General features: G+C 54.1%; 1 protein-coding gene across 12 annotated transcripts in view; it reads left to right on the top strand.

Annotated features, from left to right (window-relative positions):
* Window positions 1-16883, top strand: part of ARHGEF10 (Rho guanine nucleotide exchange factor 10) — a 144907-nt gene that overhangs the window by 114027 nt on the left and 13997 nt on the right. For 11 of the 12 annotated variants that reach the window (XM_057303400.1, XM_057303403.1, XM_048226249.2 and 8 more), the window contains 8 exons: window positions 4342-4457; window positions 4822-4949; window positions 5115-5215; window positions 7137-7258; window positions 8362-8448; window positions 10037-10245; window positions 10786-10943; window positions 15805-15947. In XM_057303400.1, coding sequence (XP_057159383.1) covers window positions 4342-4457; window positions 4822-4949; window positions 5115-5215; window positions 7137-7258; window positions 8362-8448; window positions 10037-10245; window positions 10786-10943; window positions 15805-15947 — 1064 coding nt within the window. Of the gene's footprint in view, window positions 1-4341; window positions 4458-4821; window positions 4950-5114; window positions 5216-7136; window positions 7259-8361; window positions 8449-10036; window positions 10246-10785; window positions 10944-14107; window positions 15763-15804; window positions 15948-16883 lie in introns of those variants that run through there. The other variant, XM_057303406.1, reaches the window with a different exon arrangement.

The raw sequence follows: 16883 nt of genomic DNA, 5'->3' as shown, positions 1-16883 counted from the left end.
GCACGGTTGTGGGGTTTCAGGACCAGTGCTGGCTCTCCTGCACAGCGTGAGTCTCCTGTGTCCTGTGCCCCCGATGGAGGGGAGTCCCCCCCACTCCACCTTGCAGAGACAGGCCCAGCTGCCTACCCCCATCCACTCTCCTCCTGGAAAGCATCTGAAAACCGTCAGGTAGACTCACGTGGTCTGCATCCGGATCCGGAGCTGGTAATAGATCGTCGTAGCCGGGACTGATACGGTGTCCGGGACTGATGTGGCTTCGAGCTGCAGGCCGGCCCCCGGGAACGGAATAAAGCCAGTTTCATCACAGTGCCGCAGCCGCTGAGAGCGTTACTTTAAATTTGTGCTGTTCCCTTTCATGGTGTGTTAAATATTGAGCTTTGTAGAAGTTTTGAATCAATAAGCGAGATTTCGTTGTACCTGTGATGAGACACAGGTGTCTTCTCTGAGGAGTGAGGCTCCCGGAAGCCAGCGCTGGAGGGTAGTGAGGCGTCCGGTGATGAAGATGCGTCATGAGACCGCTGTCTGCATGTCAGGGGCGCTGAGCATCACTCCTGCTTCCCTTCCGTTCGTGCAGACAGCCAAAACACTTTAAACACGGGTGTTCGCTGACCGTGCAGGAACACTCGTGCGTATGCTTCAGTTTCCCTCTTGGGTTTGGTTTTGAACTCGAGGTCAGTCCTAACAGTCAAGTATGAAAACTGTGGTCACCCTCTGTCTGCCCGAGCCCTGCACTCCCTCCTGCCCCGTCTCCCGTCTTGCTGCACCTGCTTGGACACCCTGGCCTAGGTGACCTGGCAGCGGTGACCACGGGGTGACCTCGGGGTCCTGCAGTCCTGGCCGCCCAGGCAGGATGGCCCGTCTCTGGGGAGCGTGGGGCGAGGAGGCCCCGCTGAGCGAGGAGCTGTGACAGCCGCTTGCCCGGCAGTGCTGGGCTGCCTGTGCAGATGCCAAGGACTTGCCGGTTGGGAAGGCCAGTGAGAAGGGCCTGTCCTTCTGGGTTTTTCCGGTTCTGCCACCTGCTCTGAACTGTATTCTGCCAGATAAAGAGGAGGACAGTGTAGGAGACTTGCCCTGTTCAGGTAGCAGCATCTTTGTTCCAGAAGCCGAGGGCAGAGCTCCTGCTGTCAGGGCAGCGGGTCCGGGGTGGCCACGGAGGACCTCCAGATCAGCGTGTCTGTCTCGGACGTGGTATGGCCGGTGTGTGTGCACACCCCTGTGTGCTCGGTTCATGGAAACGCTCCACCAGCTTCAGCTTGTCCACGTGCTGACCATTTGCCTGCGTCTCCCCAAAGCTGAGATCATTTGATGATGACTAACACGGCTCATGCCCTTAACGGGGAGCTCCTGTGGGTGAGGGCTGCCTGGCTGGCTTCTGGGGGTGCGTGGGGCTCCTTCCGCGGGGCTGCTTCCCGGAGGCTTCGAGGCGGCTGCCACCTGTGGTGTAGGCACTTGTGTGGGGAGACTTGGGGAGCTCTGGAAGCTGTCCTGATGTACAATCCTGCTCCCTTCGGCCTCCTGTGAAGCAGCGGGGAGCGCATGACCTCCTGAACTCTGCAGGAGAGGAACAGGGAGGGTTTGCTTTGTTGGGAGACCGCGGTCATGGTCCGCATACAGGAAGCACGGAAGCGGGTGTCGGGCTCTGGGAGTGACAGCTGATGAAGCCGGCAGCCCCCAGGTTATGTTGTGTGCATCGTGGGGAATGGCGCACAGCTCAGTGACATGCACACTGCAGATGCCACGTGCACTGTCCCCCGTCCCCCTCCAGCCTCAGGGTGGGACCGAGGTGGGTGGGAAGGCACACTCGTCCCGGGGTGCACACGAGGAACACAAGACGGGAGAGCCTTCTGGGTTCTCCTGGAGGGACTCCTGAGTCCCGGGTGGTGAGATCTGACTAGGAAAACACCGCCTGGCCCCTGAGAACTTCTGACCTAGCGTTTAGTGGTCTCTCTCTCCTGAGACACGTGATTTCTGCTTTATCGCGTGGCACGCAGGAGCTCCGTGGGAGGAGCATCTGTTTGCAGGGCAGGCACCGAGGTCAGAATCTCGGCGCGCTCAGGCCAGAACCCACCTCCCTGCTCGTGGCGCGTTGCAGAGCTGGGCCGCAAGCACTCAGAGCAGCGTCTCTGTGCAGAGTACGGCACAGCCCTGCGCTCGTGCTCACGTGACGGTGCGGTGCTCTGCTTACCGGGCTCAGGACTGAACGTACGAAGTCCTGAGTCAGGTTAGACGCCGGCCTCCCCAGCTCAAGGCAACTCAGTCACACCTCTGTGTGCACAGAAATATACGATTTATGTGTTTAAAAAACAGAAGTGGGATATTGTGTGCTCTCACGTGACATTCTTGAGAAGACAAAATGGAAATGTTGGAGAAGAGACCAGTGGTTGCTGGACGGGGCTGGGGGCAACAGGGTGGACAGGTCGGGGTCTTTGGGGGTGAAGGCGCCATTCTGTGGGCCACACCTGCCCCTGTTAAAATTCAAGGGCCGTGTGCCCATGGTAAAAGAGTCAGCTTTACTATATGATAATTTAAAAACTAAACTAAAAGCTAGATGCGGGCAACTTGATCGAGTTCGTGTAGCAGGAGTAATTTTATCCCAAGGGTGAGTTCGTGCAGTCTGTCATCAGAAGTTTATAAATGAAAGCAAATGTGTGTGGCGTTCACTACAGACATTTTAGTATGGGGACATACTGTTAAGGAAAAACAAATTTGATAAATGGATAATCATTGGACAGCTTGCTTTTTGGTGAAACTTCACGAAAATACTTAATATGCAATTAATCATAGAATTTGTCTAGTCCTAAAAAATTAGGCCTGGTGGATACATAAAAACCCAAGTGAAAATGTCTTTAATGGCATTTCTGCAAAATTACTTACTCCATGGTGAAGCAGTGAGTGTGGTCAGATGGATACCTGTCGTTTTTAACACAGACGTACCGTCGACACACACTGTGCACAGGGGAGGATGAACAAGCCGCGTACTTGGCTGGGCCCCATGCGCGGTGGAAACGCAGGGGGCCTTGCTCACCATTGTTAGAGTTCTGAGACAGGACAGAGAGTGTGATGCCAGCAGGAGGCTTGGGTTCCTCAGGGCCAGCCCTGAAAACTGTCCCAGTGGTCACATGGACCAACTTTACCTTTTATTTTCCCTTAACAGTGTGTTTGTCCCTTAAAATAGTTTTAGCTAATAACACGCATATTTGTTTTTCACTTGCAAACTGTTGACAAGGGACCCAGCCAGCATGGCCTCATGCTAAATTCTAAGGGCGGAGTCCACTTTCCTCACACCCGGGTTGACCCCGTAAAGCTGGCCCTGCGGAAACAGACTCCAGGAGACTCACCCTGCTTGATTCCGTGTGGATGGAACTGCTCTGCCCCCTGGGTTTGCTGGTCACTGAGCTGGGCGGGGGGACACCTGAGGCCGTCTGTTTCCATGGATACAGAATAGGAGTCAGCTGTGACCATGTGTCCTTTAAAGGGTGGGCTCCAAGTGGGATTCTGTGGTGGGATCCTGCCTGCATGTCAGTGGAGAGCCTTAGTGTCCTCATCAGGAGAATGGGGGACGGGGCATCATCCCGGGGGAGGGGGGAGACTATTCTCCTCTCCACACACAGAGGTGGTCCCAAGTCGGGGACAGGGGCTCTTCCCCCGGCCGATCACTGTCCTCCTTTGTGTCCTGTTGTCCTTTAGAGAAAGGGCACTGGGGAGCTCGTTTCGTTGGATGACCCTGGTTATTGGAAATTTGGTTTAGGTTAAATGCCATTTCTAGGTTCGTCTTACTAACCGCAATGACAGCAACAATACATTAAAAATACAAGTGACAAGATGCGAGTCAAACCTGAAGTGTGAGAGGTTCTGTGAGATAAAACGCCGGCCATGGTCCAGAAGTTCAGGTCCTGGAAGGCAGGTGCTCAAGGAGCTGGCCTAGACTGGAGTGCAGTTAAGGAGACTCAGTGGCCAAGCACGTGTGGGGCCATGGGTTGGGTCCAGGAGCCCTGGATGACCTCAGTGGGGATGCTGGTGACACTTGAATAGGGCGTGCAGGTTAGTGAACAGCCTCATGTCCACGTGACTTTGCGGGTTAGAAGACGGTGCCATGGTTTTATGAGATGTTAACGTCACGGGACGTGGTGAAGGGCACACACTGGGGCGCTCTGAATCTTTCCAAAGATTCCAACGTCTGAAATCATTCCAAAATTAGACGTTAGAAAAGGAAAAACCACTAAATGCTTGAAGAGATACACTTTTTAAAAATTGTCCGTCACCTGGCATCTTCACGCTGGTGCTTTGGCCCCTGTGGCATTCGTGTGTCTCAGTTCGAGCTGTTTGCTGCTTCTTCCGCAGACCAGGTGTACGTGGGGCCAGGACAGCTGTATCAGGACCTGCAGAACCTGCTACATGACCTGAATGTCATCGGTCAGATCTCCCAGCTCATCGGGAACCTCAAAGGAAACTATCAGGTAACCGTCGGGGCCACGGGACGGAGAATTCTGTTTCCAGGTCTAGATCGCTGTCAGTGTGAGGCCATGCCTCCAGCTTCTACTGAAACTGAGAATTAGGTTGATTTTGAGAACCAGTCTGATGGTGTGTTTTCTCCCATTTCGGGCAGGGTGCTGGCGTGAAACTATTTTGGGGTCACTTCATTTGCAAGGGACTCGAGTAGCAGTTTGGCCCGAGCCCAGGGGGTGTCTTGTTTGGAATGCGCTGTGAGAGTTATGGCCTCCTGGACGGTTCCTGCTCCAGCCTCGCTGTCCTCCTCCCTTGGTGAGGGGGGCCCCTGCCTTATCAACGCCTTCACCACGCTCATGTGTGTTCCCTTCACAGAACTTGAACCAGTCCGTGGCCCACGATTGGACGTCAGGCTTACAGAGGCTCATTTTGAAGAAAGAAGAGGAAATCCGCGCGGCGGATTGCTGCCGAATCCAGCTGCAGCTCCCGGGGAAGCAGGACAAGTCAGTGGTGACTTTGCAAGGCAGCCTTCCTGGGCAGGGCTGAGGCAACGGCTCTTGGTGGCGGCGTGCCACGACGGCTCCGTCTGGCGATCGTGTGCACCGGGCAGAGCTTGTCATGTGATCCCACGTCGTGTAAACTGAACGCCTTTCCGTTCCTCCTGGCAGGTCGGGGCGGCCCACGTTCTTCACAGCTGTGTTCAATACATTCACCCCTGCCATCAAAGAGTCTTGGATCAACAGCCTGCAGATGGCCAAGCTCGCCCTGGGTAAGAACGAGGCGACGTATCTCCGTGAGGCGTGTGCGTGCGTGTCCCGGTCCCCTGCTTTTCTCCGTGACGGTGAAGTCTGTGCCTGAGATGAGAGCATCGGGAGAAAGACCTTGACAGTAGATTCATTCCTTCACCTGAAAGAATGTTTTTGGTTTTGGTTTTTATTTTTTAAGATTATTTATTTGAGAGAGAGACAGAGAGTGAGGAGAGGGAGAGGGAGACAGACTCCCCATGGATCAGGGATCCCGATGTGGGGCTCCATCCCAGGACCCCGAGATTATGACCTGAGCTGAAATCAAGAGGCAGGTGCTCAACCGACTGAGCCACCCAGGCGCCCTGAAAGAATGTTTTTAAACAGGAAAAATGAACCCCAGCACGAGTGATTTTTTTTTTTAAAGGTTTTATTTATTTATTTAGTTAGTTAGTTAGTTATAGAGCTGGGTAAGGGCTGAGAGAGAGAGAGAGGGAGAAGCAGACTCTCCACTGAGCAGGGAGCCCATCTTGGGGCTTGAAAAATCAGGAGTGGGATGCCTAACTCACTGAGCCAGCCAAGTGCCGCCTGCCCCCCAGCGGGAGTGATTTTTAAGATATCTAAATTACAATTCAGGGATTGTAGACAAAATAAGCCCTCATTTTTATTATAAGCACACATTGACATTAGCTGAGACTGTCCACACGGGCAGAACAGCCCTGTGGGTCTGTGGCCCGTGAGCCGGGAGGCCCAGCCCCACAGGGCGGGGTTGTCCTGGTTCCCTCCCGCACCTGGGGAAACGTACAGGGTGGCCCTGAGTTGTCACTGAAGGTCCTGCCAGCATGCAAGGAAGCCCTGTGGTTCCATCAGAGATGAGGTGACTTGATTCTTTTCATGCTCTTTTGTCTGCAGCCTTGCAGTCTGTGAGCGTGAATCAGACCTCTCTCTGTGTGTAGATATGTGTGCACGCATGTTGTTTACACGCGGATCCGTTACTCAGAACACACCGCGATACCTCTTGCACGTGTGCTGTTCTCTTTGAGATGCAGACAGTCTGCTAAGTGAAAATAAAATACAGAAGAGAAACAGGCCCTGCTGATGCTCACCCCCCAGGGGGCTGTGGTTTGTGACGGAAGGGCCCTCGTCTTGCCGAGCAGAGAGCCTTCCCGCCGCTGCCTGGGCTCCCAGAGGGGGAGGCGGTGACACTGCTCCTTTCTCTCTTCCTGAAGCATTTCATGGTTTGTCAAGTCAGACTCTACGTGAGTCAGCAAGCCAGAAACGGCCCACTCTCTGAAGAGAGCAAGCTGAACCTGAAAATAAGCTCCCTTTCTTCTGCTCGGAGCCGAGATTGACAGCTTGCTCTATAGCAAAATATCCCTTCACTTCCTCGTGCTTTTTTTTGAAAATTAATTATTAGAGAAAGGGCGCACAAGCAGGAGGGAGGGGCAGAGGCAGAGGGAGAAGCAGACTCCCCGCTGAGCAGAGCCTGACCAGGACTCGATCCCAGGACCCCGAGATCACGAGCTGAGCTGAAGGCAGACGCTTCACCAACTGAGCCACCCCGGCGTCCCTTCCTCGCACTTTTTACCCCGCAGTATCCTACCGTGTTAAAACACCTTTCACTGTGCCTGTGGTATTTGAATCTAAACATCTCAGTTGCTTTGAATAAAGATAAAGAAAAATATCCTAAGGTGCTTTACGAGGACTTTCTCAGCCCCTCGCATCCGTGCACTCGGGGGGAGGAAACAGGAAAACAGGACACGCTTTTCAGAATAAAGCGGTGAACGGACAGGCCTTCCTTTCAGAAAAGATCGCACTGTGTTCCAGAAACAGTATTTAGCTCTGCGGTCTGGTGTATGTCCGAGTCTGGGGTCCGCAGGGCCGTGTCGAAGCTGCAGGCGGCTCAGCGCTGCCCTTCCCCGTCTCTCGTTGCTCACATGCCTGCAGAGGAGGAGAACCACATGGGCTGGTTCTGCGTGGAAGATGATGGGAATCAGATCAAGAAGGAAAGACACCCTCTCCTCGTGGGACACATGCCGGTCACGGTGGCCAAGCAGCAGGAGTTCAAGGTGATGGGCGGGTGGGTCTGGAGGCGGGGTCCACTGTGCACCGAGATTGCCCTGCTTATCTGGTTTAGGGCAGGGTCCCACGTTGTCTCCCCAAGTCAACCACTGTTACCATTTCTCTTGGGGGTATTTGTTTAGGAATTAAGACTGTTAGAGTATGAAGCTGAAAGCCTGCTTTTCTGCCCAGCGGCCGTCCGGGTACTGGGGGGTCCTCACTGCAGCTGGTGCGTTCTGCCCAGCGGCCGTCCAGGTGCCAGGGGGTCCTCACTGCACCTGGTGCGTTCTGTCCAGTGGCCATCCGGGTGCCGGGGTTCCTCACTGCACCTGGTGCATTCTGCCCAGCGGCCGTCTGGGTGCCGAGGGCGGGGGTCCTCACCGCACCTGGTGCGTTCTGCCCAGTGGCCGTCCGGGTGCCGGGGGGGGGGGGGCGGTCCTCACCGCACTGGTGCGTTCCAGGCATTGCTAGTTACATGAGGGCACATGTCTCAGATCTGTCAGCTCTGCTGCCCTTTGCCTGGCAGTACTCAGTGTCCACACTGGGTCACGGTTGGAAGCCTCGTGTTTCCTGGAGCACGGTGCCCTCACTTTGCTGAAGCAAGCCTGTGAGACCTGGTGACTTCTCAGTGTCCCGTGTTGTCTGTTCAAGCACCACACCCACAGGTGCCTTCAGAGGCACGTGGATGTGTTTCTGTACAAAACAAGTAAAGACGTTACTACTTCTCCTTTCTGGGCTCCGGCCGACGCTCAGCCCTGGAGCTCCCGGGAGGGCAGGCGGGCGGGCAGAGGGGAGGAAGTGTGGTGTGTGCGTCCTCCCGCCACATCCGGGGAGGTGCGGCTGCCTGTACGGTGTGCTCCGCGACAGATGTTTGCAGCACCTGCTGGGGTCTGAAGATACAAGGGGGAAGACTGATGTTTGCCTCTAAAAAGCTGATTTCTGAGCCTTGTACCTTCATCCGTTCTTTTTCCCGTTTTAATCTTTAACAAGTAATATCCTGCAGTTTCTGTGGCTCAATGTCAGGAGTCTGTCATCCGCTCAAGATACTGTATTGTCTGGATGCCTCCCGGTCCCGTTTTAAATGTGGGTGTTTGATTTAATTCCTCATTAGATCGAATGTGCTGCGTACAATCCTGAACCTTGCGTGAATAATGAGGCTCAGCCGGATTCGCTGTCCGCGGCGCACGGCTTCCTGTGGGTAAGACGTGCTGTGTGTGTGATGCGGGTTCCTGAGGAATCCGTGTCCGTGGTTAGTGTGGGCTTGAGAGGTTCTCAGTGTGTCCCGGGCTGTGTTTACAAACATGAAAGTCCCGAACCACGAAAGGAGACTGAAGGCTTTTGGAAAAGATACCCACAATGTTTCTGTCTTTTCTTTTTCATCTAAAGCTTTACCAGATTAGATTCAGCCCAGAGACAACCAATTTAGTTAATATGAGAGTAATTTAAATATTTCTTCAATTTGGATGGTTAAATTGTGTGGGATTCTTCCCCCCCTTCCAAGACATTGCTGGCTTTTTACACTGGAAACTTTGCAATTAAAATTAACTTTTTCCAAATGAAATAGTGCATTTGAATTATGCTGCCATCGCAATTGGCCTTTCTGATTCTTGCAAACAGGAGACAGTTCTCTTGCACTGTGTTTTGAGGTCTCCCATGTCCCCTCCCGGCGACATGTGTCTGCTCCCCAATAGGTGCCCTGCTCTCCCCCAGCACCGCACCCTGACCGCCTCTCCTGGGTGCCCTGCACTCAGGTGACCTCTCCACCTTCCCACAGCCTGAGCCTCTGTGTGGTCGGTGTTCCTCCCTGAGCGTTGAGAAGAAACAGCCTGAGTAACCAGGCCATTCTGTGCACCCAGCTGCGAAGGATGGGATGGGCTCATTTCCCTAAGGTTTTTAAATTTTTGCAGAGAAGTTTCCCATCACTTGGACCGCAGTTGGTGCCTCATTCCCTCTCCTGCTCACATCCCCACCCCCCTGCACCCTGCCAGCCAGAGCAGGGCTTGGAGGTTTGGCACCGTTCCCCTGAAAGGCTGTCAAAGCAGGACATTTCTTTTTTGCAGTGTGGAAACACTACAGTACGAGTACAGGGGGTGGGACGAAGTTTCCAAAACTGTCCCAGAGGAGGCAGGATCCGGGAGCCTCAACACCCCTCACCCCTGGGCTGGCTTTCCCTCCAGGACCTCAAGAGCTCTGTCCCATTAATTTTTCTGTTAACAAGATCTTACTCTTTCCCACTGAAAAAGCAATTAGACTTCAAGTCGGGAACAAAGCTTCTGGGGTGTCCGGTGACCCGGCAGATAGATTCATGGGGGTGCCCGCAGCCCGCCAGCATCCCAGGGTGAGGGCACACTGCCTCGTGCTTACACGCTGGTGACTACGTGGGGAGGCACTCTGATGAACTCTCTTTTTAAGTCCTTGTTTTCCTAGGTGAGCCCTAACTGACGTTGGTGTAAACGGGTTTAAAACCGAATCTCATCTGCTTTGAAGCCTTTGCATTGTGCCTGAGCAGGTCAGCACCACTGCATGGTGCTGGGATGTGGTTTCTCGGGAATAGATATAGGAATTTAAAATAAATGAAACAAAACTGGGCTCTCATTAAAGTAACCTCATATGCTGAAAAGGAAAAGCGGGCTCTGGTAGCAGATGGTGTAAACAGCTCTCGATTCTGCGAAGCGTGTTGGTTCCAGTGGCAACATGGATTCTCCTGGTGGCCACTGGAGGTCAGGGGTCGGTGTGGTGTGGAATCTCCAGGCACTCCTCTCTCCTCCCCCCAACCCCCGATTCAGATCGGAAGCTGCACCAGCCAAATGGGCCAGATTGCCATCGTCTCGTTTCAAAACTCCAACCCCAAAGTCATCGAGTGCTTCAACGTGGAGTCCCGAATCCTGTGCATGGTGTTCATCCCCGCGGAGGAGCGACACGTGGAGCCCGAGACCCCGGCCGGGAGAGCGCCGGGGGGCGTACCCACCATCTGCCTGGGGACAGAGGAGGGGAGGTGAGCCCACTGCCGGCGCCTGGAACGGTCACCTGCCCGCTGCTCCATGAGGAGGAGCTCGAGGAGCAGGACGGACGGTCACCCGCCCTGCTAGGGGTTGTGCCACGCGGTGGGAACGGCTGGGTCATCAACCGTGGGAATGACCGCAGGAAACCCCCAAGGAGGGATGGCGACTCTGCAGGGAACATTCCCGTTGGGCCTGGCGGTTTCCCCTGACCTGTTTCTTCTTAGTCCTGCCTTTAAAAGTAGCTGATTGCTCACAGTTTGGAGTGTAACGGGGCCGTGGTCTGCGCCATAGGCGTCCCGAACACTGGCACCGTTCTAAGGCACGTTACAGTGTTTTTCCTGATGCGCACTCACTAGGAAGAAGTAATTTCTTCCTCGGTTTCTCCTTCGCAATGCGGGGATGAGATCGGGGTGGCAGCGGCGTTCCCGTGTGGGGCAGGGGCGTGGCAGGGAGCTGCTGCACTCACCACGGGGGAGGGGGGGGCTCCCTGTCACCCGAGCATGTGCACTCACTGGCCGCTGTTTCTCTTGAAGCATTTCCATTTATAAAAGCAGTCAAGGCTCCAAGAAGGTGCGTCTGCAGCACTTCTTCACCCCGGACAAGTCCACGGTCATGAGCCTCGCCTGCATGCCCCAGAGCCTGTACGCCGGCCTGGTCAATGGCGCCGTGGCCGTCTACGCGAAAGCAGAAGGTAATTGTCTCTACACTGCGTGTGTGTGACTACACGTCAGGGCTCATAGCGGTTTCCGGGGATTTGCTCTGGACGGAGCTTTGTGTTCCAGGGTTACGTCCCCGCGAGCATTTATCATCGCACGTCCCAAGGCACGTGCAACTTCCTCAACCCCGAGAGGAGGGTGCGAAGTGCGAGCAGCCCCAGCCACACAGGTGGCAAGTGGTTTCAGACATGGGTCTCCGGGCCGACGCCTCCCCTTTCCACAAAGTACCGACCTCCATGCGTGTCCTCCTCCCAATGGCCGAGCTCCCGGCCCCCTCGCTGCCCCTGCCCTCACTCAGAGCCGCGAGGGTTTCTCTTCTTGGGTGGAGGGGACCACAGGCCGCCCGCATGAGTGGCTGGACCAAGTTGCACCAGCCCAATGGCCAGGACATCCTGGACGCACGTGCCAGCCCTTGTCCCTCCCCCTCAGGCTCCTCCTCTTGTCACAGGCTTGGCCCAGAGTTCCAGTGGGTTCTGGGGACACCAGAGGGGCACAGCGCAGGTCTGCAACCTCCTGGGGCACGTGGGCGTTACTGGCGCGGGCACCCGGGCCGCAGCTGGGTGGGGGGGGGCAGGGGGCCATCCGGCGGTTCTGCCTCCTGCCCATGCCCGCTCCTGCTGTGGGGGAGCTGTGGTTCTGCAGCACCTGCTTCTCGCTTCACCTGTAGCAGCCGCCCTCCCCGCTCCTCTCCCCGCTGACACTGTGCAACTCAGCGTTCAGGACCCTGCCTTTCCCCAGTCCCACAGCTTCCACATCTTGGCCGGAGGGTTTCGGCAGCACCTGGGCGGCCCCCCCACTGACACTGTGCAACTCAGCGTTCAGGACCCTGCCTTTCCCCAGTCCCACAGCTTCCACATCTTGGCCGGAGGGTTTCGGCAGCACCTGGGCGGCCCCCCCAGCGTCAGGTGCATGGAAGCGAAGGGCTCAAGCCCTTAGGGAATGAGGGTCCCTCAGCTGCTCCAGGGCCCTCTCCATTCCTGACGCCTGCCCGCCTGTGGCCCACCCTGGGACCTCCCGGGTTCCGTGCCTCTGTCCGTCACCATCTCAGGGACAGCCTGAGTGTGGGCTCGGTTCAGGTGACCCTGGGCTGATCACCAGTGGCTGCAAGTCCCACTTCTCCCCCCCGGGGACGAACAGTTCACAGAGGGTAAACACCGCACTCACGATGCCCAGAGAGCCCCGGGAGGCGCTGGGTCAGAGTGTTCTGCAGGGAGGCAGTGGATTGAGCCTGAGGGGGGTCTGTCGTCGTCCAGGGGACAGGGAGCCCTGCCAGCACGCCCCCAGGGCGGCTGCGGGTCCCCAGGGAGGGAGAGCTAGAAAGGGCGGGAAGCAGGAGCAGGGGTGGCTGTGCCCCTCCTGCCGGCAGCTGAGACCAGTGATCGGGTTTAGGGCCAGGACAGCAGGTGTGCCTCGTGGAGTGAGGCTCAGACGCATGGTTTGTGTGCGGGCTCAGTTGCATTTAGAACTAAGTACATGTTGATTTAGGTGCGTGCGAATATTTATCCCGGGATTGCTCTGTTTGCTTTTCCCCGTCGTCTTTGGCTGAGGTGGCTCACTCAGGTGTGTTTTCTCTTGCTCTGGCAGACACTAAATTTCATGGGAATTAGAAACAACCTGGACGTCTGAAAGTACCATAATTTCAGTCTGTCTACTGAGCTTCCTAAATTGGTTTGGGATATTGATGTCCATTTCTCCCAGTGCGATGAATTCATTCAGGGTTTATTTCTATTTATTTAATTTGGGGCTGGTGAAACCTTCTGTTTTTCCCCAGCTTTCTTGAGACATAATTCACACGTAACATGGTGCACATTTAAGGTCTGGATCCACGTGTGCGCTGCAGAACGATCGTGGCCGCGCCTTTAGCTAGCCCTGCATCCCATCACGGACATACCGTTTCTCTTGCCGTGCTCAGAGCATTTCGAATCTTCTCTCTTACGACTCGGACGCTCATAACGCAGTGTTGTGGACTGTCATGTGCGTGGTGCGTCAGGTCCCCAGGACTTACGCCCCTTGTGGCTGCACGAGTGTGCCTGTAAGCACCATCTCCCCACCCCCACCTGCACCCCATCCTCTGTGACCTCCTATCTAGTCTCTGTTAGCGTCCACATGTGAGTGAGGTCGTATAGTGTTCGTTTTTCTCTGACGTACCTCGCGTGGCATAGTGCCCTCAAGGTTCACCCGTGTCCTTACAAACGGTAGGGTTTCCTTGTTTTTTATGGCGAATAATATTCTGTTGTGTGTATGTCTTTGTGTATATATATACACACGCACACACACAAACACACCACATCTCTAGGCACTCAGCCATCAGTGGACACTCAGAGCTTCTCCACGTGCTCGTGATTGTGAATAATGCTGCCACAAACATGGGGGTGCACATGCCTTTTCCACTGGCGTTTTCATTTCCTTCGGATCAGTACCCAGGAGTGGGATCGCTGGGACAGAGGGTAGCTCTGTTTTTAATCTCTTGAGGAACCTCCACGCTGTTTTCCAGAGTGGCTGCTGTTTACGTTCCCACCGACAGTGTAAAAGAGCTCCTTTCCTCCACGTCCTCGCCAACCCTTGTTACCTCTTGTCTCTTTGAGGACAGCCCTTCCCACAAGTGTTGCGTGTCTCTGCTGCTGAGTGCTGTTGAGCACGCGTGCATGTCGCCGTGGGCTGTCTGAATGTCGGCTCCGGAGAACGGTCTCCTCGCGGCTGTTGTGTTGTCCGGGGTGGGAGACTTGGTGGCTGGAGGCCACCGCCCTTGCAGCACTTCTCTGCCAGGCACTGTTGCAAATCTTTTACTTTTTAGGGAGCTTGAAATCTGGAATTCTGTAGAAATTTCTGCAGTCTTTAAGTGTCGGCTCAAAATGTAATCAGCATGTACTGGGGCCCCGCTGTGGTTGGGCAGCCTGGTTGAGCACTCAGGTCTGGAGTGAAGACTCCGGAAAGAGGCTGTCCCCAGACAGGTGGTCTGTCGGCTGGAGCCGACGCCCACAGCCCAGTGCCCAGTGGTATGCCCTCCCCCGCCACCCCCAGAGGATTTTGTGGGGGGGCACAGAGCACAGGGTCTGCAGAAAGAGTATCGTAGGTGTTCAGAGAACAAAGTTCAGTTGTTAGAAGTTAATTCTTAAGCAAAATAACATGTTCACAGCAGATGTCTTGCTTCAGAGGAATCGCAGTGTCCATGTGACGGCCGTCCAAGGACACAGACACCACGGGGCAGTCAGGTGGAGCGGGCGTCCTCAGCCCTGCACTCGGTCCCTTGCACGTGTTGGGGAGAATTGTATCTCCACTCTGAACCTCTGTAATCCCCGTGGAGACTGCCCAGCTGGTAAGGTTGAGTCCTGGATGAAAAGGCCTGTGTGCTTGTGTGTGTGCATGTGTGACTGTGTGTGTACGTGTGTGCACGTATGACTGTGCGTGCACACGCATGCCTGTGTGAACTGTGTGTACATGTGTGCACCTGTGACCGAGTGTGTGTGCACGTGGGACTGCGTGTGCACAGGCGTGTGTGTTTAACCGCACGACGATAACCCAGTTCCAGCACAGATCCTACAAGCAAACGGCAGGTCGGTGTTTGTCAGAACCAGTAATTGTCCCACAACATCTTTTGGCCTCACTGCAGCAGTAAAGTGTTTCCTCTACAGTTAAATCATAACTTCAAAGTATGCCACAAAATTCAAAACTTGCCTGGGTGCCTCTTGGCATCTGCACACCTCCGCTTAAGACAGTTACTCATAAACAGGGTTTGGATGAAAAGGTTCCGTTCCTCAAACGTAGAACCCAGGAGCAAGCCCTCAGTTTGGAACCGGGACCTTGCCCCCTTCCTTGAGCAGAGGGCTTTATGAGACCAGGACCAGAGGTGTTGGCGGACTGACAGTTGTAGTTATGTTTTCAGGCACGATGGCTTAATTAACGGTGACTTTGAAAACTGAAGAATTTATTTTAACGCCTCACGGGGTCATTACACAGTCACTTTGAAAACGTATGTTAAGTCTGGCTTTAAATATTGTTTCTTGCCATCCCTGTTGCCTGTTGACTCACACTTCCTATAAAGTGAGACAAACTTCATCAGTAGGTCTTTGAAAATATTTTCAAACCATAATATTTCATCCCTGCCTGTGCCTCAGGGATGGAGCGAGTTTATGAGAAGAGAGGAAAGCCTCTTACCTCAGTTCTGTTTTGTTTTTTTTTTTAATTCGGTGACGATGTGGTCAGTCCCGATAATACAGTACATGGCAGGGGGCATTTCAGAGGTAAGAGCAGGTAACGGGGAAAGGAAGCACGGTCCCACACTTTCGGGTGCAGATCCCTTTACTGACAACTGAGTCGTTTCGTGCGTTACCGTTGGAGATGATAGGACACTGTGTGGGCACCGTGCTGGGCTCTTTGATCGCCTTGTCGCACCTCACACTCTCACGTGGCCCTGGGGACGCGTGGCAGCATTGTCCCGTGTTACAGAGAAGAAAGCCATGACTGAGGTTGAATGATGCGTACCGGGCAGCCGGGCTGGGATCAGAACGTTGCTCCGTGACTGAGTTAGGTTGCCTCGTGGAAATGGTACCACCTCTTAGAGCTCTGGACACCCCAGAACCAGGCGTCGGCCTCGGAAGTACCAGTGGTATCTTGGTGGTTATTTAAAATGGTCTATGGGGCATCTGGCTGGTTTGGCTGGTAGAGCCTGTGACTCTTGATCCTGGGGTCGTTGGTTCCAGCCCCATGTTGGGTGTAAACCTTACTTAAAAAACAAACAAAAAAAAAGACAAGCATAAAATGATCTCTGATCCTTTCCCCCAGGCCCTGTGCACGGATAACTGAATCCGAATGAAAGTAAAGTTTTCTTTTTTTAAGATGGATCCTGGAATTCTGAACCTCAGAAAGTGATCAAATTAGGCGTCCTGCCGGTTAGAAGTCTCGTCATGGCGGAGGACACGTTATGGGCAGCTTCTGGAGGTCAGGTGTTCACAATCAGCACCGAGACCCACACGATAGAGGTAAGTCATTTTAAGTGAGTCTGCGGCACAAAAGAGGTGTCTCAGAAGTGGCCTCAGTTAAGGTCTGATGCTGGTGGTCAGGGAGCCCCCGGCCCGTGGCGGATGCAGGCAGCCTCTCACCCATGGCCCTGCCCTGAGAGAAAGTTCCACCTAGATTTGTGCGCGAAAGGCAAGATTAACTAGATAATTTAGCTAACTGCCATGTAGCCATGTGTCCGTGGAAGAATTGTTCGTTTCCCTGCTAATTAACACAAATTCACTACTTTAAAAAATGCATTGACTATGTGCATAATAGAGAGTCTTCGAGGACACGGGGAAAATTGGCCCCGAGTCAGGTGGCCCTTCCAGTCAGTGCAACGCTTGGATTATGCCGTGAAGGATCAGGAGACAGCCCGCCATGTGGAAACGGGGAGCCATGCCTCAGGCCCTAGGTCTTCACCCTCCTAAACGTTGCAGATGGAGGTAATTTCGAAGCATAAACAAAAACACAAACTTAGAAAGCAGTGGAATGTTCTCATTACTCTGCAGTGGGGGAGATTTTCTAAGCATGACACATGCTTGGAAGTTGCCATAATACAGAAAACAATGAGTGTGGTAAACTTTTAGAACCTTTTTTTGTTCTCATTTAATAAGTGTGTGAAAGAAAGTTTCGTAAATGACAAATGGAGAAAATATTGTCCATCTCTGTGATCAACAGCTCATGTCCTTCATAGAAAGAGAGTTCTTACTAAATTTGAAGAAAAAGAAGCCAAGCTGTCCATGGCCATTTCTTACGTCCCCTCTAAGTAACTTAGATAATAAAGGCATTGCTTCCAGCCAGTGCAATGAATCACGTCACGACTAAAAATTCCTCCGACCATCACGTGAAAGGTAGTAGAGAAAAGAGCCCGTTGAGGGGAGGAATCACCTTGATCTCTGCGAGCGCTCTGCGGGCAC

The sequence above is a fragment of the Ursus arctos genome, unplaced genomic scaffold, assembly GCF_023065955.2.
Source record: "Ursus arctos isolate Adak ecotype North America unplaced genomic scaffold, UrsArc2.0 scaffold_27, whole genome shotgun sequence".
Taxonomy (NCBI): domain Eukaryota; kingdom Metazoa; phylum Chordata; class Mammalia; order Carnivora; family Ursidae; genus Ursus; species Ursus arctos.
The sequence above is the reverse complement of the archived record's forward strand: the minus strand, read 5'-3'. Positions and strand labels throughout refer to the sequence as shown.